This window comes from Hordeum vulgare, chromosome 3H, assembly GCF_904849725.1.
Source record: "Hordeum vulgare subsp. vulgare chromosome 3H, MorexV3_pseudomolecules_assembly, whole genome shotgun sequence".
NCBI classification, from domain to species: Eukaryota; Viridiplantae; Streptophyta; class Magnoliopsida; order Poales; family Poaceae; genus Hordeum; species Hordeum vulgare.
The window spans coordinates 219,718,968-219,746,955 of record NC_058520.1 but is presented as its reverse complement, the minus strand read 5'-3'; the positions used below and the strand labels follow the sequence as shown (position 1 = coordinate 219,746,955).

At 49.5% G+C, this 27,988-nt stretch overlaps 1 protein-coding gene across 1 annotated transcript; it reads left to right on the top strand.

The window, feature by feature from the left end:
- The first annotated feature begins 10 nt into the window (after positions 1–10).
- Positions 11–27,988, top strand: LOC123443557 (neutral/alkaline invertase 1, mitochondrial-like). The gene is made up of 6 exons (XM_045119975.1): positions 11–750; positions 16,076–16,241; positions 16,349–16,560; positions 16,840–17,333; positions 27,133–27,181; positions 27,271–27,988. The coding sequence occupies exons 1-6, from the start codon at positions 148–150 to the stop codon at positions 27,589–27,591; spliced, it is 1,845 nt and encodes a 614-aa protein (XP_044975910.1). The 5' UTR covers positions 11–147; the 3' UTR covers positions 27,592–27,988.

Here is a 27,988-nt window from a genome sequence, read left to right as displayed (position 1 = left end):
TTACGCTACCCCCACCCGCACCTCAAACCAAACGGCACGGAACGTTGCAGTTTTCCCAATCAACCCCTGACCAACCACATATTTAGAAAAGCTTTCCCTCTTGTGCTATCCCGGCATCTCGCGTCTGACTTTCGCCGGAGCTACCATATGAATGGTCAAACCACGATGGGGCTCGCCGCAGCCGTGAGGCCATGCCGCCAGCGCCTCCTCACCTCCGCCTCAGCCGCGGCCGCTAAGGCCTCTGTGATCCGGCTCTTTCCAAGATGCTCCCACCCGCCACACCACCACCACGGCCGACGCTTCCCTTTTCTCGTGTCGGCGGCCTCGCATACCTCGCAGTCCGACCCGAGCACAACCCCCACCCCCACCCCCGTAGCCTCCGATCCCCATTCCGCCGTCGCTGGTAACCTCCCCTTCTTCGACCGTGTGCTCTTCCCGGCCTCCTTCCCTCTGGAGACCCCGCCTGTGGAGGAACCGGCGCCGCCAGCTGATGAAGGGCAGGCGTCTACCTCGCCGGTCAGAGAGGAGACGGAGACGGAGACGGAGGCATGGAGGCTACTGAGGAGGGCTGTGGTGAGCTACTGCGGCGAGCCGGTCGGCACGGTGGCCGCGGAGGACCCCGAGTGTACGGAGATGCTTAACTACGACCAGGTCTTCATCAGGGACTTTGTGCCCTCCGCCCTTGCCTTCCTCATGCGCGGGGAGACCGAGATCGTCCGCAATTTCCTCCTCCACACCCTGCAGCTGCAGGTGAGCGCATTTGCATATTGGGATCCGGATCATTTGGTTGAGCTATTTTTTTATTCGAAATAATTAGAGCGCTGTGACTAGTATTATTTGCGTGCACGGTGTGTTCTAGTTGGAAGAAGAGATCAGCGAATCCTTATGCAGCGTTAGATACTCTATATGAGAATTGTGCGGGCTTTAAAGATCGTAACTACCCTTTGTAATGAGTTTGCTTGCAGCATGTGGTTTGGTAGCTTTGTGATGAATTCTTGTATTCTGTGGAGGAGACAGAGATAAGATCTCCCTTTTCACTGCTAACATGTTTCTTCCGAACATATATTGTGTGATAAAAGTAGACAAGGTTCTTCAAACAAGTAAGCAGTAGCTGTTTGGTCATCCACATAGTAGCGACTGTACTGCCCAGTCAATCTGATAACATGGCTTAACCAAGAATTTTTGTGGTGATAGGCTGGAGCCGCCGTTGGCCTAGTGGAATAGACATGACATATACTGGATCTTATTCCATCAACATGCAGTGTTAGAATAGGCTACACCCCATGTCTATGCCTATGCCTCCTAGTCAGCCGCATAACCCTAGTTAGGCACCACCCTCTTTCCGGCTTAGTGCCTTTTATAACACTTCCAAGCAGGCCCGGTCCTGAGATTTTTGGGGCCTGGGGCGAAACCAGAACACAGACCCTTTAATATGAACATAAAAATGATCAATATATGTCTATGTAAAATGTTATCAAAACATTTTTAATGCAGAAAAAACAATATCGCTGTCAAGTAATTTATAAATATTACTTAAAGATGCAAAGTCACTATGATATTTTTATCACGAAAGAGAGAATAATAGACATACTTTATCTAAATCTTTTAGTTACGGTGACCAGTAAGCGCGGTGTAGTCTCCTCTCAAGGACTCGGCCTCTTGACGTGACCGTGTGGTGAGGACGATTGGTCCTCTTTAGAAAGAGGCAATGTAGATCAAGCGTTGGTCGCCAGAGTCGCACATGAGATCAAGCCAAATTGCGTAAACAACTTATTATGAGCCAAATTATGCTTGCGATGGCGCACGATGAACACATTTTCTGGTACGGTGACCGATAGTGATGAACATCCAGTGATTTAAAATGTGTAATCAGCCAGAAAAAACTACAATGTGCCTATACTAACATATTAAACTCGAAGTTGGATATAGAAGACGTACATGACTAAATAAGGATAACACAACACCAGCCATCGGTTAATAGTATGAAATCAGCTTTAAAAAATATTTGAACTAGCACTAATACAAAGTAGGGGGTCTCTTTTTTTTTTTTGAGCTGGGGGGGGGGGGGGGTCTTTTTTTTAGTACAATTGATACTAACTCCCACGCAAAATAAAATAAATTGATCCTGATTCATCTTTCAGATAATGGGCTCGCTAACTCTAATTATGCAGTGCGGCCTTTGCCCCCAGCCAACCAGCCTGTTGTGTGACCCACCACAATTTCTTTTTAGCGAATTAGCCAGCCAATGCCCAAACTGCTAAATAAAGAAGGCCAAGGTCCAGCCTGCTAAAGAAAGATAACCCTTCAGTCTTCTTTTTCCAGACAGAGAACAAGTTCCAGAGTTTTTAATTGCGACTCGAGCTACGTGCTCACACATACCTGCACGCCCCCTGCTCTCGGGGACCCGGGGTGGCCGCCCCTCCCCCCTCAGGGCCGGCCCTGCTTCCAAGTAGCTGGATTACTCATGCGCCCAGGCCTAACTGCGCCGCCTAAAGAAAAGACCAGCTATGATCTGTTAGAGTTATATTAGTGATGTCTTTTGGCCTTTTGTGTTCTAGTCTCTTGGCATCCTCGTGTAGCCTTTTGGCATCCTCATGTATGTGTATATATGTTGGCTTTGGCTTCCTAATAATACAAGTTGCTTTCATAACATGGTATTAAAGCTCTAGGTATTTTTTTCCGCACGCGCAACTCGTGCTCCTTCCGATCCAAACTCTCGCACGACCGCCGCGTGCCGTCTCTTCTCTTTGCCTGTGTCCTCTCCCCACTGCCCGCGTATCTCCAGCCGCAGGGTTCAAAGTTGAGAGGCGTCCAGCTCCTGATCGAAGCGGTGCTCCTAGTTACGGTTGTCGAGACACCCCGTCGCTGTCGTTGCTCCAAGTCCGGTGCAGGCCACCCCGTCGCTGCAGCCTGCTCCTCTGCCGCGGGACAATTCATCCACCTCAGATCGAGCCGCCCGTCGGTCCAGCTCTCTAGATCAAGCAGAGGCAGCAGCTATCGAAGGTCAGCTGCTCCGTTCTAGCCGATCGCCCAAGTCTCCACCGCAGGACCATTCCTAGCCGCCGGTTCCCGCTGCCGTCTGCGTCCGTCGGCCACTGGTCTCCGTCCAAGCCGTCATCCGCGTCCGCCCGAGATCGGCCGCTGCTCGCCGGTTCCCGTGCTAGATCGGCCGCCGCCCGCCGGTTCCCGTGCTAGATCGGCCGCAGCCACTTCTCAAGAATCTCACTGCGTGGACGTGGATCTATCCATCCACCCGCGTGTGTGTGCTTTTTCTTATGCGTGCTCCCTGCACGACCCATCGCTTTGCTTTGGGCTCCTCGTAGATCGACGGGCTACTCTGCCGTTGGTCTGGTTCAAGCCTTTACTCCTGTGGCTCTGCAAAAAGAAAAGAAAAAAAAGAGAAAATATAAGTGCAGAAAAAAGTACAATGGTTTTGTCGGGTATGCCTCTCCCTCGCTGCCTGGTGTTTTCCGACAGTATTTTGTATATTGATCCTGAAAGGACGTGGATGTCGCCTTGGGGGGGGGGGGGTTGAATAGGCGTTTTAAAATGATTACAGTTTAGGCTTGAACAAATGCGGAATAAAACTAACGTTTAATTTGTCAAGCACAAAACCTAAAACAACTAGGTTCACCTATGTGCACCAATAACTTATGCTAAGCAAGATAAACAACTAAGTGATAGCAAGATATATAACAAGAAACAATATGGCTATCACAAAGTAAAGTGCATAAGTAAAGGGCTCGGGTAAGAGATACCGAGGCACGTGGAGACGACTATGTATCCCGAAGTTCACACCCTTGCGGATGCTAATCTCCGTTTGGAGCGGTGTGGAGGCACAATGCTCCCCAAGATGCCACTAAGGCCACTGTAATCTCCTCACGTCCTCGCACAATGCAAGATGTCGTAATTCGACTAAGACACCTTTGAGGACGGTCACCGAACTCATACAAACAAGGTTGGGGCAATCTCCACAACTTAATTGGAGGCTCCCAACGACACCACGAAGCTTCACCACAATGGCATATGGCTTCGAGGTGACCTCAAATGCTCGGGGCAATCTCCACAACTTAATTGGAGACCCCGACGCTTGCCCGGAGCTTTACACTCTATGATTGAGCTCCAAGGCACCACCAAACTTTTAGGACGCCAAAGCATCCACGAAGAACAATCTCTAGGGGTACCAAGCACCCAAGGGTAATACGCTTCTCAACTTTTCACTAACACGTATCACCGTGGAGAACTCAAACCGATGCAACTAATGCAATGGCAAGAACACACGAAATGGTCAAGTCCCTCACACTCAAATCCCTCCGCAATAACAAAAGTTATGGAGGAATATGAGAGGAAGAACAAGGAGCTCACAAAGAACTTCACGATCAAGATCCAAAGGGTTCCCCTCACATAGAGGAGAAAGTGATTGGTGGAAATGTGGATCTAGATCTCCTCTCTCTTTTCCCTTAAGAACTAGCAAAAATCATTGGAGGGTTTGAGAGTTAGCAAGCTCGAAGAAGGTCAACAATGGGGGAAGAACAGGAGCTCAACGGATAGAAAACCATTGGGGAGGAAGACCCCCTTTTATAGGCCTCCCCAAATCGAACCGTTATGCACTCAGTCAGTGCACAAGCGGTAGTACCGCTCAGGCGAGCGGTACTTACGCTGGAACGGAAGTTTCAAGGAAAAACGTGCAAACCGCGGGCCCCAACGGTACTACCGCCGGAGCGGTACTACCGTTCCCCCCGAGCGGTACTACTGCCCAAAATGTAAAAAGACCCCGAAGAAGCCAGAGAAAATATTTAAGCGGAAGTAGCAACAATAGTACACATCGGAAGTACCGCCTGTTTAGAGAAAAACAGCTCTGGTACTGAAACTGCCATAACTTTCGCATACGAGCTCCGAATAGAGCAAAGTCAAGCTTGTTGGATCCAGGAAGACAAGAGCTATCCAAACATCGTTTTGAAATCTTAAGAACATGCAGTTATGAAAATGCCAATGGTATAGAGATGTGAAACCTCTATGAATGACGAACTGGCAAAAACTTCCAACATATAAAACATCATAGAAGATGCATATGGACTCCGTTTTCGATGAACTCGAGCTTGTCATGAAGATGACCATAAGCTCTACAACTCACAAAGAGAATCACCAAACAAGAACCAAGAAAGATGATGCATGGATGCAAATGGTTTGAGCTCTCAATGAACGATACGATCAAGTTACTCACTTGAGAGCCCCCCTTGACAGTACGACAATCTATCCTAAAATAAAAAAAACCTATCAAGGGCAAACCTATACCTTGCAGATAGTCCACTTGAGCTAGCATATGCCGATCTTGACTTCCTCAAGATGGACCACCTTTCTTGATTGCGTTGGCTTGATGAAGACTAGTTGATTGCTCCCCCATACTCATTATGGGTGAGCTACTCTTCAACACATCTTCACAAGTCCATTGCCACCACAATGGACTGCAAGCTTCAAGCATGATATCTTCGTGATGCTCCACTTGAACTTGCACACCGCAATCTTGATGACGATCACCACTTGATGTCATCCTTCATGGGTTGAATGAGATCTTTCTTCTGACGCAAACCCATGGAAACACACCTAACCCCACATAGAACTCTCGCGAAGACCATGAGTTAGTACACAAAAGCGTTATGGACAATGCTTACCATACCATGGAATCACATGATCCCTCTCGGTACATCTTATACGCTTTGTGTATTGATCATCTTGATTTACTCTTTGTCTGACGATCTTGATCAACCTTGTGTCTTTATGACCATTCTATGGATAATACCTTGAATACCACCTTGGTCATCATATAAACTCCTTGAAACCAACAGATGGACTTCAAGAAGTGCCCATGGACAAATCCTTCGAATATAACTTAAGGCAACCATTAGTCCATAGGGATTGCCATCAATTACCAAAACCACATACGGAGAAATATGCTCTAACAGATCCGTCTCACACATGCGCCTTCCCTCGGTGCTTGGTGCTCACCCGCTTGGAGGTGGTGGTTGTCGCTCTACTTCGACACCTTTTGCTACTTCTGCTGGTGCTGCTGACCACTCTACGTCGACTCCTTTGACAGCCGCACCGCCTCTACTGGCTCGTGTTGGTCGTTCTTCAGCGACTCTTCCCACGACTTCTACACCTGGTGATTGTCGCCTTACGTCGACTCCTCTCGCGGCTTCTGCACGTGACGGAGACCGCTCTACGTCGACTCCTCAGTGGCTTCCACATGCGGTTCTACGCCGACTCGCTACTCTCGGTTGACTCTACACGCTGCTTTCATGAGTGGTTGCGTCTGCTCATCGTCAGTAGATGTTTCTACCTTGACCTCTTCGGTCGTGTCCCTGTCTACGCGTGAGATTGCGCAGCTGCGATGCTTGCTTGATGCTTGGGATTCTTCATCGATAGGTTCTGCAGTTTCCATGGCTGACTCTTCTGGCATTGAGAAACCACCATCTACTCATTTAGATACATCCCCATGGATTCTTGATACTGGAGTGTCTTTTCATATGACTTATAATTCGTCCAGTTCGACCTCTGTTCGACTCGTCGAGTCTCCAGTTTGTGTTCTTACGACTGATGGCACTCCCCTACCTGTAGCTAGTCGAGGCACTCTTAGCACTTCTTCATTTCATGTGCCCTCTGTCGCTCATGTTCCTCGACTTACCATGCAACTCATATCTGGTGGTCAGATTGTTGACTCTAGTTGTAGGGTCATTCTCGACTTTGATTTGTGTTTTGTTTAGGATCGTCACATGGGTGCTCTGCTTGGTGCTGGCCCTCGACGCTCTGATGGTCTCTGGGAGCTTGACTGGCTTCGTCTTTCCTCTGTTGCCACCGCTGCCAGTCTCGCAGCCCCTGTAGCTGCATCTACCAACTCTTTTCAGCAGTGGCATCATCGTCTTGGCCAGTTATGTGGTTCTCGTCTCTTGTCTTTGGTTCATCGCGGTGTTCTGGGGTCTGTCTCCTGGAACGCTTTGTTGGATTGTCTGGGTTGTAGACTTTGTAAGCAGATTCAGCTACCCTACCCTCATAGTGAGTCAGTATCCGAGCGTCCTTATGATCTCGTTCACTCTGATGTTTGGGGCCCGGCTCCCTTCGCTTCAAAAGGGGGTCATCGCTACTATATTATCTTTATAGGCGATTTTTCTCGGTACACTTGGATCTATTTCATGTCTTCTCGTAGTGAGGTCTTATCTATATACAAAAAATTTGCTGCCATGGTTCATACCCAGTTTTCCACTCCTATTCGTGTTTTTCGCGCAAATTCAGCTGGTGAGTATATCTGTCATGCGCTAAGAGGATTTCTTGCTGAGCAGGGTACTCTTACTCAGTTCTCCTGCTCTGGTGCTCATGCTCAGAATGGTGTGGCTTGTTAGGAAATATACAACTTGTATTCCCATGAGGCCATAGGCCGATATATATACATGTACAGGTGTGGAATATATGCAGGAAACCCCTTATACAATGGGATAAGTACAAAAGGGTACATGGCTATATTATATATATTCTAACACCCCCCTCAAATTCATGGTGGATGAACAACACTGAGTTTGGAGAGATAGAAGCTATGTTGCGCTCGTCTGGGCCTTCGTCAGGAAATCCGCCAACTATAAGTCGGAAGGCACATACTGAAGAGCAATAACCTGATCCTGCACACCAGCGTGCACATAGAAAGCATCAACACCAATATGCTTGGTGAGCTAATGCTTCACAGGATCGCGCGCAATGCTGATAGCACCTGTACTGTCAGATAAGAGCAGAGCAGGTGTAGTGACAGAAACACCAAAATCTTGAAGTAACTACCGTAACCAAGTCACCTCTGCCGTCAAAAGAGCCATAGCTCGCAACTCAGCCTCTGCACTCGAACGGGAAACCGCGGTCTGTTTCTTTGTCTTCCAGGCAATGAGAGAACCACCAAGAAAAACATAGTAAGCAGAAAGTGAACGGCGATCTGAAGGATCACTAGCCCATGTAGCATCCGAATAGGCCTGAAGCTGTAAAGAACTGGAGCAAGGAAAGAATAGACAGTGAGAGATCGTGCCTGAAGATATCGGAGAACATGAAGGAGGTGACTATAGTGAACCGAGGTGGGAGCGGAGACAAACTGACTCAGAATATGAACCTGATAAGAGATATCCGGACGAGTGACAGCTAGATAGACAAGACTGCCAACAAGATGACGATAACGCGTCGGGTCAGGCAGGGGGTCACCATCAGTATCACGGAGGTGAACATTCAGCTCCATGGGAGTCTCAACAATGCGCTCGTCAGTAAGAGCAGCATGAGCAAGAAGATTCTGGATATACTTTTCCTGGGATATAAAAAAGCCATCAGAGGTAGAAGAGACTTCAATCCCAAGAAAGTAGCGAAGTGGTCCAAGATCAGACATAAGAAACTGCTCACTAAGATGGGCTTTTACAAAGGCAATATACTCGGGGTCATCACCAGTGATGATCATGTCATCAACATAGAGAAGAAGAAGAGTCCGACCACGAGGATAAAGGTGGACAAACAATGCTGGATCATGAGCACTTGCTGAAAAACCAGCGGCAGTCACCACAGAGGCAAAACGCTCAAACCAGGCGCAGGGGACTTGCTTAAGGCCATAGAGAGAGCGACGAAGACGACATACCATGCCATCAGGAACAGAATACCCAGGTGGTGGCTGCATGTACACCTCCGCACGCAGCTCACCTTTAAGAAAGGTATCCTTAACATCAAGCCGAGATACAGACCAGTGGCGTGCAGAGGCCACGGTAAGAAGTGTACGAATAGTGGTCATATGGGCCATAGGAGCAAAAGTCTCGTTGTAATCACGACCATGCTCCCGCTGAAAGCCACGAGCCATAAGACGAGCTTTGTAATGCTCAAGAGAACCATCAGAGCGAGTCTTAACCTTGTAGACCCACTTACAAGTGATGGGACGGACACCGGGAGGAAGAGAAATAAGATCCCATGTACCAGTGCGTTCAAGCAGCAATCTCCTCTGCCATCGCAAACTGCCATTCGGGATGAACAACATCCTGACGATAAGAAGTCGGCTCAAGAACAGCAGCACCAGCGGTGGGAAATCCAAGGCGATCAACAGGCGGACGAGGACGAGGGCGCAAATCATAGGTAGTCTGAGACAAGGAGGACGACACATCCGCAGAGGCAACCACATTTCGTGAACGACGAGTGAAATACTGAGGAACAGAAGAATACAAGGAGGAATCGCTGAGGTAGAATCAGGGGGTGGAGACGAAGAAGTCATCGGAGATGAAGGTGCATAATCTGGCGAAATGCTAGGTGAGGAAACCGTGGGAGATGGTGGCGGCAAATCGGTAAGAGGTGGAGAAGTAAAGGTAGCAGAACGAATAGACAAAGGCTCGATGGGGGTGATAGGTGTGTCAGGAAAAGTGAGGAAAGAGATATCCTCCACTGAAAAGGTTGAGGAAGATGGGCGCGGGTAGAAGGGACGAGACTCATCAAAAGTCACATCCCGAGAAATACACATCCGACGACCGATAGGATCCCAACAACGATAGCCCTTATGCTCATCACTATAGCCTAAGAAGACACACTCAACGGACTGAGCGGTCAGTTTGGTGCGTTCGCGAGGGGCAAGAAGAACATAACAAACACAACCAAACAAACGAAGCGCCGAGTAATCGGAAGAACGATCAAAGGGACGCTCGAAAGGAACGCCACCCTACAAGGCAACGTATGGCTGAAGGTTGATGAGATAGGTGGAAGTGGAGACAACCTCAGCCCAAAAGTGAGGCGGAAGAGAGGCAACGATCATCATCGCATGAGCCGTCTTAAGAAGGTGACGATGCTTGCGCTCAGCCACACCATTCTGTGCATGAGCACCAGGACAAGAGAACTGAACAAGTGTACCCTGCTCAGCGAGAAATCCACGCAACATCTTGGAGATATACTCTCTAGCAGAGTCAGCACGGAACACACGAATAGGCGTAGAGAACTGAGTGTGAACCATGGCAGCAAAACACTTATAGATAGATAAGACCTCACTACGAGAAGACATGAAATAGATCCACGTGTGTCGAGAGAAATCATCTATGAAGATAATATAGTAGCGATGGCCTCCCTTCGAGGCAAAGGGAGCTAGACCCCAAACATTAGAGTGAACAAGGTCAAAAGGACATTGAGACACAGTCTCTTTATGAGTATAAGGTAACTGAACCTGTTTACCAAGCCGGCAACCCTGACAGTCTAAAGACACACCACCGGAGACGGATCCAAGAAGACCACGTCGAACTAAGGATGAGAGACGAGAGCCACATAAATGATCCAGACGATGATGCCACTGCTGAAAAGAGCTGGTAGACAAGGCAACAGAGGTGGAGAGACTGGCTGCGGTGGCAGCGGATGGAAGGTGAAGCCAGTCAAGCTCCTAGAGACCCTGAGAGTCACGGCGCCGGGGGCCAGCACCAAGAAGAGCACCAGCGTGACGGTCCAGAACTGAACATGAGTCAAAGTCAAGAATGACCCGACAACCAGAGTCAACAATATTACCACCAGAAATGAGCTGCATGGTAAGCCGAGGAACACGAGCAACATCGAGAACATGAAAAGATGAAGTGCTAAGAGTGCCTCGGCCAGTAAACGGGAGAGAAGTACCATCAACAGTAAGAACATGAACATGAGAACCAAGAGGTCGAGTAGATGACAGAGTTGATGAATCATGAGTCATATGAAAAGATGCTCCAGTATCAAGAATCCACGGAGATGTACCTGCTTGTGTAGAAGGTGGTCTCACAATGCCAGAAGAGTCCGCAGCAGAACCAACAGAACCTGTCGATGAAGAACCAGAAGGTGGAGCGAGCAGACATCGAAATCGCCCAATCTCCTGCTCAGTCAGGGGCGCAACTGAAGATGTCGATATAGACGCACCCGACAATAGAGAGCCGGAGGCAATCAGCAGGGCGCGAACTCGCGTAATCTTGTCCTCGGTGAAGTACACAGCTGAAGTAGGTGGCGTAGTAGCATAGGGAGAGGAGCAACCACCACCGCCTGTGGAAGCCGCTAGATGTCGCCGTGTAGCATAACCAGTAGCACCCACAAGAGTTGATGAAGGAGACGAGGGCGCACACAGACGAGTCCCAAGCGCCAAGGGAAGGCGTGTGTCGATGAAGTCATATGCACCAATACAGTCGATGAGAGGAGTCGGTGTAGAGTGACAATCACCAATAGAAGTCACGGAAAGAGTCGATGTAGAGTGACAATCACCGATAGGAGTCACAGGAAGAGTCGATGTAGATCGATAATCACCAGGCGTGGAGGTCGCAGGAGTCGTAGAAGAGTGACCTACACAGTTGGCGGAGTGACAATCACCGGTAGAAGTCACGGAAGGAATCAATGTAGATTGACAATCACCATGTGTGGAGGTCACAAGAGTCATAGAAGAGCGACCCACACAGTTGGCGGAAGACCGCAGACAGAAGGACGTCACAGACGAACGAGCACCATGCTGAACCGAGAAACGACGCATGGGCGAGACGAAAGCAGGGTAGGAAACACCCTCAAACGCCACGGATGGACAAGCGGAAGGCATAATTTTTTTTAGCTAGCAATCACTAGGCAAACAGAAGAGGCGCCTGATGCTAACCGCAGTTAGCACTCGCAACAGGCGGATCGGGCGAGAGCTAGCAACAGCAGCAGAACTGCAACGAGGCGGCCCGATCTTGTGGCTGGGGACGATTGAACCTGGCAACTGACGGCGAGGAGCACAGGATCCGGCGGCCGGTGGCGAGGAGCGCGGGATCCGGCGGCCGGCGGCGAGGAGCGAGGGATCTGGCGGCCGGCGGTGAGGAGCGCGGGATCCGGCGGTCGGCGGCAAAGTCCGACAAGGGGCTGCACAGGGCGGAGACCGGCAGCAACAACGACGATCCTCGGTAGGCTCGATGGAGTCAAACCGGAGGAGACGGGTGGCTTCCTTTGATTCCTGATGGATTCGATCCAGAGGGATTCCAATAGCTTCGATCCAGAAGGAGCGGGGAGGACGTGGAGAAGCAGCGGCTACGAGAGAGAGAAGCAGTGGCGGCGGCCACAGAGGATCAATCGCACAAGTTGCAACGTGGAAAAAATTGACCTAACTCTAATACCATGTTGAAATTCATGTGTCCATACCTAGCGTGCCAACGGCACGCCTCGTCTGTGCTGGTGTCCACGGCCAGGAACACCGGCTGGGCCAGCTGCATGTCGTAGGGGTAGAGGCAGTTGCGTGCTCGCGAGGTGCGCGCGGACACCTTTCCGCGTCGATCATTGAGAGTGAACGCGCCGCTCACGATCACGGACTTGCAGGCACTCTCGTCGAGCTGCCCGACGCTGACGATGCTGCTCCGCAGGCGAGGGATGAAGTAGACGCCGGTGATCACGCCGGGCCCTCCGTTGCAGTCGGTGAAGAGCACGGACCCGCGTCCGCAGATTGCCACGATCGAGCCGTCCCCAAACTTCAAGGTGCCGGCGAGGCGTCGATCGAGCTCGTTGAAGCAGGCCGCGCTGCCCGACATGTGGTTGGAGGCGCCCATGTCAAGATGCCACTTGGAGTCGGACTCCTCCGTGCGTCTGAAGTGGACCTCGGCGTGTTCCTAGATGAGGTCGACGTAGTCGTCGGTGATGTCGCCTCGTCGTGATCGTGCACACCTGTGCCATAAGGAAGGTTGGGTCCTCGTCATCGGCCGCCTTTTCCTGTGCGAGGTTCGCCTGGTTTACCTCCTTCTTGCGGCAGTCCCAAGTCCAATGGCCGGCGATGCCGCAGTATCTGCACTTGTCATCGTCGGTGGTAGGCTGCTTGTTCTTGCGCCGCGCCGCGCCCACCACCGCGACCACGTCCATGGCCACGGCTGCGTCCTCCTCGCGGCGCGTCACTGCTGGAGCCGCCGCGGTTCATGAGCAGGGCCTGCCATTCCTCCTCCGTGAGAAGGAGGCGCCCGGCACCAACCTCGGGCTGTTCGAGCTCGTACCTCTCCTCGACGGCTTTGAGCCGCCCAGTGAGTTCCTCCACCGAGAGCGTGTCCAAATCAACCAAAGTTTCAATGGACAAGGCGATCTGGGAGTACCTCTTAGGAACGACGGAGAGGAATTTGCGGACGATTTGCTTCTCAGGCACGGTCTCGTCGAGCTGCGCCTTCGGGGCCACCATGTTGGTGATCCTCATGGTGAGATCATCGACGGTCCCGCTGTCGGCGAAGCGGATGTCGTTGTACTGCCTGGAGAGGGTCGCGAGTTTTGCCTCGCGGATGCTCGCCACTCCGAGTTGCATCGTCTTGACGGTGTCCCACGCTTCCTTCGCCGTGGCCTTGCCGGCGAGGGTGGGTGCCATCTCCGGCGGCACCCCGCGCAAGATCGCTTCGAGCACGAGCCGACCGTCGGTGCGCTCCGCCGTGCCCGTCTGCACGGCGTCCCACAGGTGCCGCCCTTCCATCATGACCTGCATGAGGACGGCCCAGTCGGTGTAGTTGGCCCTCGTCAGCTGCGACACGCCGCGCTGCCGGTGTCGCGAGCCATCCGCGCCATGGACCTCTCAGCCACGGCAAGCTCGTTGCCGTCGGAGACCCGTGCCCGCGGAGTTTGCGGCGACTTGGTACCACCGGAATCGTCTGGACTCGCCATTCCCAAGGTCAGAACAGGGCTCCGATGCCAATTGTCGGAGTTAGAGACGACGAGCTAGCAATGAACCGAGGTGGATGACGAGGTTTTGCCTGAGCAAACTTGCCGCAGTTTTCTGATTTCTTTCACTCTCTATTTATTGAGTTACAACAAAAGAAATGGGGCTCGAGGCCTCCTGACTATGCGCCACTGCGATCCACAATGTTCGTGCCATCCCACGAACGAATCAGTAGGGCACAGGGCTCGGACTAAGCTGTTGAAACAACTCGAGCTAATCTCGCTGCTGACAAAACTGAAGAAAAGTGCAACTATCGCTAACTGAACTTGCAAGGTTTATTCTAACACAGCCACCACCCGAGTATTCTGTCCTGATGGCATGGTATGCCGTCTTCGTCGCTCTCTTTATGGCCTTAAGCAAACCCCTCGTGCCTGGTTTGAGGGTTTTGCCTTTGTGGTGACCGCAGCTGGTTTTTCAGAGTGCTCATGATCTGGCGCTGTTTGTCCATCTTTCAGCTCGTGGGCGACCCTGAGTACATTCCTTTGTCAAGGGCCGTCTCAGTGAGCAGTTTCTTATGTCCGGTCCTGGTCCTCTTGGCTACTTTCTTGGGATTGAGGTTTCCTCACCTCTATTGACTTTTTTATTTCCCAAGAAAAGTATATCCAGGATCTTCTTACTCGTGCAGGCTCTTAGTGATGAGCGCACTGTTGAGACTCCTATGGAGCTTAATGTTCACCTTCACGCTTCTGATGGTGAGCCCTTGTTTGATCCAACACGTTATCGTCATCTTGTTGGGAGTCTTGTCTATCTCGCTGTCACTCGTCCTGATATCTCCTATCCGATCCATATCTCGAGTCAGTTTGTTTCTTCTCCCACCTCGGTACACTATAGTCACCTTCTTCGTGTTCTACGATATCTTTATGGCACGATCTCTCACCGTCTCTTCTTTCCCCGCTCCAGCTCATTACAGCTCCAGGCCTATTCGTATGCTATGTGGGCTAGTGATCCTACGGATCGCCGTTCACTTTCTGCTTACTGTGTTTTTCTTGGTGGTTTTCTCATTGTCTGGAAGACGAAGAAATGGACTGTAGTTTTCCGTTCGAGTGCAGAGGCTGAGTTGTGAGCTATGTCTCTTCTGACGACGGAGGTGACTTGGTTACGATGGTTACTGGAGGATTTTGGTGTTTCTGTTACTACACCTACCACCCTCTTGTCAGACAGTACATGTGCTATCAGTATTGCGCGGGATCCCGTGAAGCATGAGCTTACCAAGCATATTGGTGTTGATGCTTTATATGTGCGCGCTGCTGTGCAGGATCATATTGTTGCTTTTCAGTATGTGCCTTCTGAGTTACAGCTAGCAGACTTCTTCACGAAGGCCCAGACTAGAGCGCAACATGGATTTCACCTTCTCAAACTCAGTGTTGTGGATCCACCATGAGTTTGAGAGGGGGGGGGGTTAGAGTTATATTAGTGATGTCTTTTGGCCTTTTGCATTCTAGTCTCTTGGCATCCTCGTGATCCTCGTGTAGCCTCTTGACATCCTCATGTATGTGTATATATGTTGGCTTTGGCCTCCTAATAATACAAGTTGTTTTCATAACATGATCAATCCATCTGCTGCTATATATGCAGTATATGCTGGAAGTAGATATATCAATTGAGAAAATGTTCTTGCCGGTTTTTGACTGTAGAAGTCTGAGATGAGGAGATTTTCCGACTGTAGAAGTCTGAGATGAGGAGATTTTCCTTCATCAGTGTTTTGAGAAATAAACAGGATACTTTTTGTCAGCAGTTATTAAGGATGCAACTTTGGAACCTTGAGGCTACCCTTCGACCCTCCTTAGTTCAACTAAATGAACTAATGTTTCAGAATTCACACTATTTTTGAAATTTTAGTTCATTTGGTTGAAACCGGGCTGCCCTTTTAGTTCATTTGGTTGAACTAAGTATGGTCGGAGGGTGACCTAAAGGTTCCAAATTTGCATGCCTAGCAGTTATCAAGATGAATTCGGTAGCAGGCGTCTTTGTAAGCTATGATATTGAGAATTGGATCCAAATTTGCATGCCTAGCAGTTATCAAGATGAACCATATGAAGTATCCTGTTTATGGTTGGATGACTTATCAGATGGATTATGCTTTGGAAATCCTTTCCAAATCTCAATATCATAGCTTACAAAGACGCCTGCTACCGAATTCAACTTTTTATAGGTATCTGGAAGCAATACCATGAGTGATGTAACCAAATATGCTTGTAGAAGATTCTGAAAGCTAGATCAGATCAGACGGCAAAGACCATGCAATTAGAACTTTTGTCACAATTTCCTTGAAAACTTAATAAAATAGCTTACTAGTTAATGTCTGTAAACAGAAGCTTCTTATCTAGCATGAATCAGTTTGAATCTTTATTCAGTGATGTCCCTCATTTATCTGATGGTCAGAGCTGGGAGAAAACTGTTGACTGTTACAGCCCTGGGCAAGGCTTGATGCCAGCTAGTTTTAAGATTAGGACCGTTCCACTTGATGAAAACAATGAAGCATTTGAGGAGATTCTGGATCCAGACTTTGGTGAATCAGCTATTGGCCGTGTAGCTCCAGTTGATTCTGGTACATCGACTCCCCTCTCTTTCATGCAGCCATACTGGTACTAATCTGTAACAACTGTGAAATGTCTGTCCTGCAGCTTTAACCTAATCTAGCCTAACCACTTGCAGGACTTTGGTGGATTATCTTACTGAGAGCATACTGCAAGATTACAGGAGATTATTCGTTGCAAGAAAGAGTGGATGTGCAAACCGGGATTAAACTGATCTTGAGTTTGTGTTTGTCTGATGGGTTTGACATGTTCCCCACTTTACTGGTCACAGACGGATCATGCATGATAGACAGGAGGATGGGGATACATGGGCATCCTCTTGAGATTCAAGTAAGCTGAAGTTTAGACTCCATTCTGCACAGTGCAGTCTTTCCTGAACAAATGTATTATCTCAATAGTTTTAAGTCTTCATGTAGGTACTGATGCTATTTCATTCTTAAATGGTAGAATGGCTTATGACTTTTAGCCTGTTGCAATGAAGCAACCAATGTTTTACTGAATGCAATACTATTTTGAAACAACATGATGCTGCTACTTTAAACCCGTATTATCCAACATGCCATCAGTGAGAGAGGATCCCTTTACTTACGAGGCTTTGCCTGTTTTCAGGCTTTATTCTATTCTGCTCTGAGATGTTCAAGGGAAATGATTGTTATGAACGATGGCTCAAAACACCTCCTCCGAGCAATCAACAACAGGCTCAGTGCATTGTCTTTTCATATTAGGGAGTACTACTGGGTCGATATGAATAAGATAAACGAGATCTACAGATACAAGACAGAAGAATACTCACATGATGCAACTAACAAATTTAACATTTATCCCGAGCAAATCCCTTCCTGGCTTGTTGATTGGATTCCTGAGAAAGGGGGTTATCTTATTGGAAATCTGCAGCCAGCTCACATGGATTTTAGGTTCTTCTCACTTGGCAACCTTTGGGCCATATCTTCATCTCTAACTACTCCAACACAAGCCGAGGGAATACTTAGCCTTATTGAAGAGAAATGGGATGATCTTATAGCATATATGCCCCTCAAGATCTGTTACCCTGCAATGGAATATGATGAATGGCGCATTATTACAGGCAGTGACCCTAAGAACACGTGAGTCATCACACTGATAAAACTGATCTTGTATTTTGTCTCTTTCTTTTGGCGGCAGCATATCTTTTTTTTACGCGTCAACGGCAGGCTTACACCGGCCTGAACATATATTGCAAAATCCAAAATTGTTACAGAGAGGGGGTTACATGGGTTGAGGTGGGGAAGAAAAGGAGAAAGGAAAAAGAGCAAGAAAAAGAAGATTACACAGGGCTAAATTCTCGCAGCCAGATGAGACAACATAGTTCCCTAGTCCCGGAGTAGCGACCGACGTTGCGGATTGCTGCATCGATGAGACCAAAGGGCTGTTGAAGTGTATATGTGGAGTGTCTAGCCCTTTTCATTAGTTCGGACTTTTGGTTGCGTTGACTAGTGCATGAAGCTCAACATGGTATCGGAGTCTAAGGTCTTGAGTTCAAGTCCTGGCTTTCATAGTTTATCTAAAAAACTATTGCTGCCCCCCTTTGTCCATGTATAGGCCTCTTGAGCCATACCGTCTATCCACATGTTGACTTCCCGCGTCACACGTGAGAGGGAGGGTTGAGGCGTATATGTGGATTGCCTAGCCCTTTCCATCAGTTCGGACTTTTGGTAACGTTGGCTAGTGCATGAAGCTTAACAAGGGCAAGGTCGTCCGCCGCGCCCAAGGCAATGCCGTGGATTCCCAGAGTTTCATTGCGAAAAACTTTTGTATTGCGACGTTTCGAGGTTGTTCCAATGAATAGCAATTATCACCGAGGAGCGCACCTTATCGCTCAGAGCACCTCTCCAAACCCTTTGAATGTTGTCCGGAGGCCCGTCATATAAGCTAAGCAGCTCGTCCCAGAGAGGACGTAGAAGGGGGCAGCGAAGGAGGTGAGTGATGCTCTCACAAACCCCGCAAAATGGGCAGGCATCCGAGGTGGCGATTGAGTGGCGAAGCCGTCTTTCGTTGGTGTAGATGCGGTCCTTATGGGCTAGCCATAAAAATATTCTGCATTTATTTGGTGCGTAGTTTTTCCATATTGCTGATGCCATCGTGTCTGCTAGAGTGTTCTGCCAAATTGCCGAATAGGCCAGTTTGGTGGATAGGCTTTTGCCTGCACCCCTTCAAATTCTTCTGTCCGTGACCTGCGTATTCAGGTTAACTGTAGCCAAAAGAACACGGAAAGAAGCCAGTTCAAGTTCCGCAGCATGGGACAATCTAGGAGTTAGGTCAAGGTTCAGATCCACAGAAGCAAGCGCCCGAGCGGTGGAGGCAGATGGTTTGTTTGAGTGAGAGAATAGAGCAGGGAAAAGGTTAGCAAGAGTAGTTTGAGTGTTTGGGACCCAAAGGTCCAGCCAAAAGTAGGTGGTGACGTTGTTGCCCACGGTAACGGAGGTGATATACCTAAAGAACTCCAAGCCTTTTAGAATATCGCGCCAAACCAGGGAGGCCATGGAGTCGGAAGCTGTCAAGTCATGGTTGTCATGTTTGGGGGACCAACCATATTGGTTAACCATATAGCTAGGGGCGTTTGCAAGGCCAGAAACATGGAGAGCGGAGAGGTGTTTGAGCAGCAAGCACAAGTTCATGTGTTTGAGTGAAGAGAACCTGAGCCCCCCCCCCCCCCCATCGAGAATGGGGCACATACAAGGTCCCACGCTACTTTGCATTGCCCCCCAGTTGTAGTGTCCTGCCTAGACCAGAAAAAGGCCGACACCGTTTGTCTATCTCCTGTAGGGTCCCTGCAGGTAGGAGAAGCGTGCTCATGGCGTAGATCGGGAGAGCACGAAGAGCTGCACACACAAGGATAGCCCTACCGGCCAATGATAGAAGAAGGCCACCCCAACCAGCGAGACGACGATTTATCTTATCGATAGTGAAGAAAAAGGCCCATATGTTCAGCTTGGAGGTAGAGAAGGGAAGGCCTAGATAGGACTGAGGGAAGCAAGCTATGGAACACCCTAAGTTTGCCGCTAGGGTGGAAGATTGGTGTTGGTCAATGTGGATAGGGGCGAAGGTGCTTTTATGGAAATTGATGTGTAGGCCGGTCGACCGGCATAGAATTGGAGCAAGATATGTTTGAGGTGGATCAATTGCTCCTCGACGGCCGGAAGAACAATTAGAGGGGGTGGGTGATTAAACCCAACTCGGATGCCTTAACGATCGTACGTTTTAAGACATCAACAACAATGATGAAGAGGTATGGGGACAGAGAGTCCCCCTGACTTAACCCTTGCTTGCAGTTGAACCACGGGCCTGGTTTACCATTCAGCAATATCGTGGATGAGCTTGACATGTTAAGGCAAGTGATCCAACTATCCCAAAGCGACGGGAAGCCCTTGTGCATAAGATAGCTGACAAAGCGTCCCAAGAGACCGAGTCGAACGCCTTACGGAAGTCCAATTTTGACACGATGGAGGGAACTTTCCGTTTGTGGCAGGTTTGAACAATGTCGGCTGCGAAAAGAAAATTCTCAGCGATACCTCTACCTTTGATAAAACCCATTTGCCCCTCGTGAACAAGGTCCAACATGTGATTCCGAGCTCTGTTGGCTAGGCACTTAGAGGCAATTTTAATAGGACAATTCTGAAGGGAGACCGGCCTGAAGTTTTTCGGCTGGTTAGCGCCCACAATTCTTGGGAGAAGGACAATAGAAGCTTCGCTGATACGACGCGGATCAGCCGAGCAGTTGTGGAAGCCCGAGAGAAGGCAGAGCAAGTCATCCTTGACGAGGCTCTAATTTGATTTGAAAAAGGACGGCTCAAAACCGTCAGAACCAGGGTTGGCATTATCATCCATACCCCAAAGAGAAGTCTTAGGGCCAGTTCTTTTGCAGCTTATTTGAGCTTATTGTCAAAATAAGCTAGACGTGCAAAAGAACTCGTTTTTGAGAAGCCACTTGAGCTTATTTTCACCTTTCTCTCCTTCACAATGAGAAAAAGCTGGGGTGGAATGGCTTCCCGCAGCTTATTCACTTACAGCGAAAGGGTATAGCATACTGCCCCTGTTGTTTGATGTTATTACGTCGAAAATGCCACCGCACTCGACCCGACCAGTCTCCTCCCGAGCCCGCACACTCGACCCCTCCTCCTCCCGCACTCGACCCCTCTTCCCTCTCCTCTAGGGTTCGTCCGCCGTCGCCGCCGCCGTCGCCAGATCCCGCGGCCTCGAAACCTCCCTCGGCCCGAGCCCCACGCCCCACTCCCTTCCTCATCTTGAGCCCGACGTCCCCTTCCTCCCAGCGAGCTCCTGGCCCGGTCCGGCCCCTTCGGCGACCCACTCCGGTCCGGCCCCTCCAACCACCGTCGCTGCTCCTCCAGCCGGCACTGCTCCTCCGACTCTGGCGCAACCGCTGCTCCTTCAGCCCTCGGCACTGCTCCTCCAGCCGACGCTGCTCCTCCGACTCGGGTGCGGCCCCAGCTCCACGCGCCGCCGCCGCTGAGGTATTATAGACTTTTCACCGTAGATCTGGGAACATAAGCTAGACAAAAGAACTGGATGGCTTTTTTTCATTGACTTATTTCCACGGCAGCTTTTGTGAAGCTTATTCCCATCGCAGCTTATGCATAAGCTGGACCTCAAAAGAACTGGCCCTTAATCTCTTCAGCAGAGAACAATCTCACAATGTCCCGGGCTTGGGAAGGTGAGAGGGAGGACTGGAGCAACAAGTTGTCTAGATCGAAAGAGAAGGATGTGGGCGTTGAGGATCCCACTAGGTTTTTGAAGAACCCAAGAAGGATTTGCTGTTTGTCGGAATGAAAGGAGGATCCAGACACCATAGAGTTTTGATCTGTTTTTTTCGGTGGCGAACAGACGCACAAACATGTAGGTAGGAGGAATTTTCGTCACCCAACACGCAATCCCTAGTTTTAGCTCGTTGCCTCCAGTAGATAGCTAATTCCACATTAAACCTATGAAGTGCTAGTTTGACAGCCGTCCTAAGACGGAGTTCGAGGGCCGAGAGAGTGCGGAACTATTCCAGCTTGTTAAGGAGATTAATAGTGGCGTGACAATTTTTTGCCCAGATAGAGGGGAGACGTGAGTTGACGGACCATTTCTTAGCCATGTTCCTTGTACGTTTCACGCGTAGGGCAAGCATACCAATAGAACCTTTGCGACGATGCTGAGAGTTGACACTGCGCCAATTCACAGCTACCTGCTCGTTGAAAGAGGGCTTAGATAAGAGGGTGTTGTTAAGACGAAAAATCAAGGATTTTGAAACTTGTGTAGCGATAGAGAGAATGATGGGAACATGGTCGGAGGTAGACCTAGTGGCCGAAGAAAGAGAGCTGTCCGGGAAAGTTTGGGCCCAAGGCACATAAATGAACGCATGATCTAGCCTAACCAAGATTGGGATTTCTTGCTGGTTAGACCACCTAAAGAGCTGGTCTAGGAGAGGGAGGTCTTGAAGCTGTAAAGTTGGATAGAAGAGGAGAACATGAGAGATTCGTTGGCGTTGAAATTTGAGGACGATTTGTCGGAGGGGCGCAAGGTGATGTTGAAATCGTCAATGACTGACCATGGCCCCGAGACAGCCAAGGAAAGATCGAAAAGGGGGTCCAAGAAACCCCGTTTGTTAGCTGAGTTGCACGTGCCGTCCACGTTAGTAACAGTGAACGAGAGATCGTCAGTTTTGGACTGAAAGAGCATGTGAGGTGAAACTGGTCCCTGGTCACCTTAGTACAATCCCAAAGATTGCAAACCCAGGCTGTTAGGATCCCTCCAGAGGCGCCGTTGGAGGGGATAAAGTAGGAATCTCGCAGGTTAGTGGGAAGAAAGACATGGCCTTAAACCGATCGATATCCGGGAGCTTGGTTTCGTGGCAACAAATGATGGAGCAGGATGTTGCCGCGATGTCGGCTTTAACGTCAGTGCACTTCTTGTGTCTACCTAGGCCTCTAACATTCCAAGACGAGAGGATAAGGTTTCTAATCATTGGACGGGATCAAGTCAACATAGGAGGTAGTAGGAAGAAAAAACAACATGATTGCACCGTCGAGAACATAAAAGGTGAACGAGAAAAGAGAAGAAGAATAAGAAAAAGAGAAGACATAGAGGGGTACAATTGCTACCATGACATAGCCTAGATAGAGAAAGCATGAAGAAACTAGATGATGCGAGGGATAGAGTCCAGCGGGTTAGCTGCATGTAGAAAGCGTGCCCTGCAAAAGAAACCGCTCCTAAATCTGAGAGGGGGGGGGGGGAACGGGTGCAAGGAATAGTTGGCAGTGAATGGTGTGGCAGGCAGAGGGGGCCCGTAAGGCGTTTACACATCAGCAGGCCAGGTTGAGGTCGAATTCCGGCCACCCCACACGCCCGACAAAGCCGCAAAGCGTCCTTGAGAGGGAGAGGAGGGGCTCCCTTCTTGGCCAACTCCAGCAGCTCCACGTCTGTGAGGAGAGCCGACTCCTTTAGGGCCTTCTTGCCTTCGAGCTTCATTTTCTTGCGCAGTTTGGCCTTCTCCAGAATGGTGAGACGGGTTGGCTCCTCAGAGTCAGGCGAGTGTACACGATAGTTAGGGGCAGCGCCCGAGGAGGCATGTCGATGGCGATCGCAGGAAGATGGACGAGGGGCAGGTCGGCGATGCCATCCACCTCTGTTGGCTGGGCCTGAGCAGCGGGGATGAGTGGCATGCCCTTCTAAAACCTGGCTATTGTCTCCATGACGTGCTCGTCACCCTCGATGGAGGGGGCGAAGGCGCGACCGTGAAAATCAGAGCAGAACACTTCCGCCTCGGTCATCGGCATGTGGGATGGCCCGACCGTGGCAACCCTATCCAGGTACCCGATCGAACAGGTGGCGAGGTTGGTGACGAGCAGCTTGAGGGAGCCAGCATGACACATCGGAATGTGGTAGAAACCCCGCTCGCCGCTGGCTCCGAGGACCCTCACATCACAAAAATCGTGGAAGAGCTTCACCTCCATAGATCTGGGGCGAGCGGTGAGCGGGATGGCGAGGACCAACGGCTTGTGGATGGCCATCATGGTTAGGCCGCCGGGAAGCCGCACCACCTTGTCGTCGTGGCCCTCGTTGGCAGGAGGTGGCGGGGGTGGAGCCAGCCCCGGGTCCATGCCTGCAGGGAAGTCGCCACCGCTCCCTCCATGGCCACCTCCGCCCCCGTTGTTGTCGTCGTCGGAGTCTGGCACCGAGAAAGCCGGGTCCGGGGGAAGATCTTGGGATTGCACGACCACCATGGAGGTGATCACACCAAGGCCCGAGAAGTCGTGGACGGGGATGGTGTGGGGTGAGGCTACGGCTCTTCACCGACACGAGCACCGCCGAGTAGTCGACACGGTGAGACACACCAAGATCGATACAGATGGGGCTAGCGAATGGCACAATGGAGATAATGATGGTGGGAGTAGACCAATATTCGAGGGGAAAATCTTCAATATTTAGGGCTGCCACTGTGCCAAGGCGAAAAAAAAACCTATTCTTAGAGTCTTCATGCCTAACCAGATCAACGGTGTTAACGGGACTGGTAAAAGGGGTAGAGAGGATTGAGATCTCATGCTCGTACGTGGACCCGAAAACGACCAGGCCAGCCCCGTAAGAAGAGGCCCTGATGGAGATTTGAGGGTTGTTTTCTACCCCTGGATCGCACGTCGGATGCAAGAGTGGGTGGAGGGATGCAGCGGGTTGACCACAACGTAAGCTAGGTTTTTGAAATCTTCTAGCGGGGTGTAAGGCATGAAAACGTTCGAGAACTCAAGTCGGTGGCGAGGGGTGGATTGGGGGAACTCAGTTGGGGTCTCATTCGACTCGGTGGGTTCCTCCCCCGATTCAAACTCGACCTCTTCCGGGTCCTCCTCCACCACTTCCGCGTCGGCCGTTTGCTCCGGGAAAGGAAACACACGGTGGTTGGGGGAAGGAACAGGGGGAGGTGGGGCTCTTCATCGAGTCAGAGAGAGCAATGGGAATGAAGTCGGCCATGGCTGAAGCTTGAGGTGGTGGGAGACGGGAGGAAGAGGGAGAGTTAGTGGCTACCGAGAAACAATGGCTAATGGAGGAAGGGATGCTGGGTGAGGGTGGACTAGGGGGAGGTCATATAGCATGGCAATCCCTACTTGAGTGACCCAAGCCCCAGCAGCGACGACAACACAAGGGATCCCTGCAGTCCCGCACTTGGTGGTCAAGAGCAAGGCAACGGTAGCACCGGCGGCCATGTGATTGATTTGGGAGGAGCGGAGGCGCTGCGACATGAGCTGCATGGTGGCTGCATGCTATAAGGAGAAACGAGGGCGCCCGCATAAGAATCCAACGGGCCGGAGCATCTAGTGCGCGCATGTGTGTGGGGTGGGGGCAGTTGGAAAGTAATTTTCTTGATAGATCTCAACTGATTTGTGGAGTACAAATATATGATCGCTAACATATCCGCCACTAAATTAAATAGTATGGAGGATATAGAGTCCCCTTGTCTTAATCCCTTTTTTTTCGAAGTAACGTCCTATGTCGTCATTGACTTTCACTGCGACGCTACCTCCAGAAACAAAGCTATGGATCAAGGCACACCACTCCTTTGAGAACCCTTTCATTCTTAGAGTCTGTTGTAGGAACGACCAATTAACTTTATCATAGGCTTTTTCGAAGTCTATCTTGAAAATTACACCATTAAGTTTTTTAGCATGCATCTCATGTACGGTTTTGTGTAAAACAACGACCCCGTCCAGGATATTCCTACCTTGCATAAAAGCAGTTTGTGTAGGTTTAACCACATGATTAGCCACCGAATTTAACCTAATAGTTGCCACTTACGTAAATATTTTGAAACTAACATTAAGAAGGCATATAGGTCTATATTGTTGTATCCTTTCTGCCTCCAAAATTTTAGGTAACAGAATGATCTCCCCAAAGTTTAGGCGAAACAATTCTAGTTGTCCAGCATGCAAGCATCCGAATAAATCTAGAAGATCTAGCTTAATGACTTTCCAGAAATGCTGGTAAAACTCAGAATAAATCTAGAAGATCTGGCTTAATGACTTTCCAGAAATGCTGGTAAAACTCAGCAGGGCAGCCATCTGGACCTGGTGCCTTGTTATATTCCATTTGGAAGACCGCCTTTCTAATCTTCTCTTCAGTGAAGGGAGCATTTAGAAAGGAGTTCTTCTCAACGGATACTTGAGGGATATCATCTGTTCGTGACTCATCCATGGAGATATTTCCTTTCTCCGGAGCTCCGAATATACCATTATAATAATTTGTAATATATGCCTTGAGTTGCTCTTGTTCTTCGATCCGACCTTCCTCCTGATTGAGGGAATGAATACGTTTTTTCCTATATCTGTCATTGGCAACATTATAGAAATATCTCGTATCCGAGTCCCCTTTCAGCAAGGTTAGTGCCTTAGATCTCTGGTATCATTTGAGTTATTCCTCACGCAGCATACATGCTACTTGCGCATTAGATTGGCTTTTAAGCACGATCTCCTGCGGTGATATAACTGCCCGACGGTCAAGCTCGTCAATGATAGAACAAAGTCATTCTTTTTCTTTTTTAAGAATACCAGCTGCGTGTCTTGCCCAACCTCGAAGATATTTGCGGAGATTACACATTTTATTATTTCATCTTCGAATAGGCGAATCACCACTCAGTGGCTTTGACCACACCTTTTTAACTAACTCATCAAACCCATCACGTTCCAATCACCCCAACTCGAATTTGAAGGGGTGTTGTGTAGTTGGTTTCAATGTGCCAGTAGATAAAAGGATGGGTGCATGGTCAGATAATGCCTCAATACGTTCGAAAGCGCGTACCGTTACCAACGGGAATTTATCTTCCCAATCGGTGCTCATTAGTACATGATCCAACTTTCCGTATGTTGGTTCGGGAAGGCTATTCACCCAAGTGAATTGCCTTCCCGTCATGTGAACCTCTCTTAAGTCCAAGCTATCAATGGCAACATTGAATACAAAAGGCCAATGGTTATCAAACCTTCCCTTACTTTTCTCATGTGGGAACCTTAGCATATTAAAATCCCCACCTATTAGAATAGAATGTGGATTATTATTAGCCAAGTTAATCAATTCACGGAGGAAAGCAGCCTTATGAGCTTCTTGAGCAGTAACATACACAACAACCGAACTCCAAACGAAGTTATCAACTCTATTATGGATGTTGAATTTAATATGAAAGTCACCATACGAAAAAGTTAATACCTCCATCGAATCCGATTTAACGCGAAGTAAGATGCCACCCGACCTACCATGCGGGGGAATAGAATGCCAAGTAAAGTCCATACCGTCAGACAGGCGGTCGAGGACACTCACTGGGAAATCACGTCTCCCCGTGCAACGAGTACTGACGAGGAGAAGTAGCTCAACGAGTACTGCAACAAGGCATCTCTTGGAGACGTGAGCACCGGGTCCTCCCCTACCGGGGAAGTGCGGCGAAGCATGCCCTGGGTGGAGGTGCCGAGGAAGCCCTTGTGGAAAGGCTGCCCCTGCTGCAGCTCGCCGGAGGTTGCGACGGTGATGTCCAGATGCCCCGAGGAGTCGGGGTCCCTTTGGAGAGCCATCCCAGCACCTCTGTTCGGCGGAGGGGCCGCTGCGACCGTGGTGGGCGCTAGAGCGGTGGCGAGAGCAATCTGGCTCGGAGCGGCGGCTGTCATGGTGGCCACCGCGGCCGGAGTGGCTGGCGGCGGTGGTGGTGCGCCGCGGTCGTCTATTCTATCCTATCGCCCTCTACCTACCTTCGCTCGTTACAAATCATATATCATCCTTCTGATAACCGCATCATATCTTTATGGTGTGTCCTATTCTATGTTCGAAGACTTAACATCTCCTCTCTAAACATCACACCAGAATTATTTGACATCTAACTATGTTGTGCACGTGCAGCCCATGGTCATATCATAATGGTGGATCTTGGCCAACCCTACTATGGCAGGTATGTATATATCAATGCACTTCTCCAAAATTCTTGTACCCTTATATGCTTATAAATCAACACTGACCAAGCATTGTTGCTGCTTATAGTTTACACTGGCCTGCATCAAAATGGGAAGACCAGAGCTGGCCCGTAGGGCCATTGCAGTGGCCGAGGAGAAGCTCTCAGCTGACAAGTGGCCAGAATACTATGACACCCGGTCTGGAAGATTCATTGGGAAGCAGTCACGGTCATATCAGACATGGACTATTGCTGGTTTTCTGACCTCCAAGATGTTGCTGGAAAACCCGGAGCTGGCTTCTATCCTGACCTGTGATGAGGACCTTGAGCTCCTTGAAGGCTGTGCTTGCTGCCTCTCAAAGAGGACTAGATGCTCACGACGTGCGGCCAAATCAGATATCATTGGGTAAAACAACAGAAACCCTTATTCTTGCAAATCCACACACAAGTATACGATCGACTGAGAATTAACTGAAGTGGATACACTCTAGCTATGTACATTATAGGTTTACGTTAGATATCCATCCATTCATTCATTTCCTCAATGTGCGCTCATTCTTTTTTGCTGAGCCGCCATTGATGGGAACTGCTCTGGGCGATACCGGTGGTCAAGAAGAGCATTACCATTTTATGTTGGAGCTCTCATGTACACACAAAAGAGTAATTTATTCTTGTATCGGTCACGAGTGATGTCAAGTCCTGATGATTATATCTCTTATCAGCATTTGAGCTGTATGCTGTATTATTTGCAAAACTGAGACTATGTACTATGTTCTTTTCATGAATAATGATACTTTTGCCATTTGA

Bases quoted from the DNA above. Each gene is read 5' to 3' on its own strand.
- LOC123443557 (XM_045119975.1), top strand. From the start codon at position 148: ATGAATGGTCAAACCACGATGGGGCTCGCCGCAGCCGTGAGGCCATGC. The intron at 16,561-16,839 runs GTAAGCTGAAGT...GCCTGTTTTCAG, and splicing joins GGCATCCTCTTGAGATTCAA to GCTTTATTCTATTCTGCTCT. The intron at 27,182-27,270 runs GTATGTATATAT...TGCTGCTTATAG, and splicing joins GGCCAACCCTACTATGGCAG to TTTACACTGGCCTGCATCAA.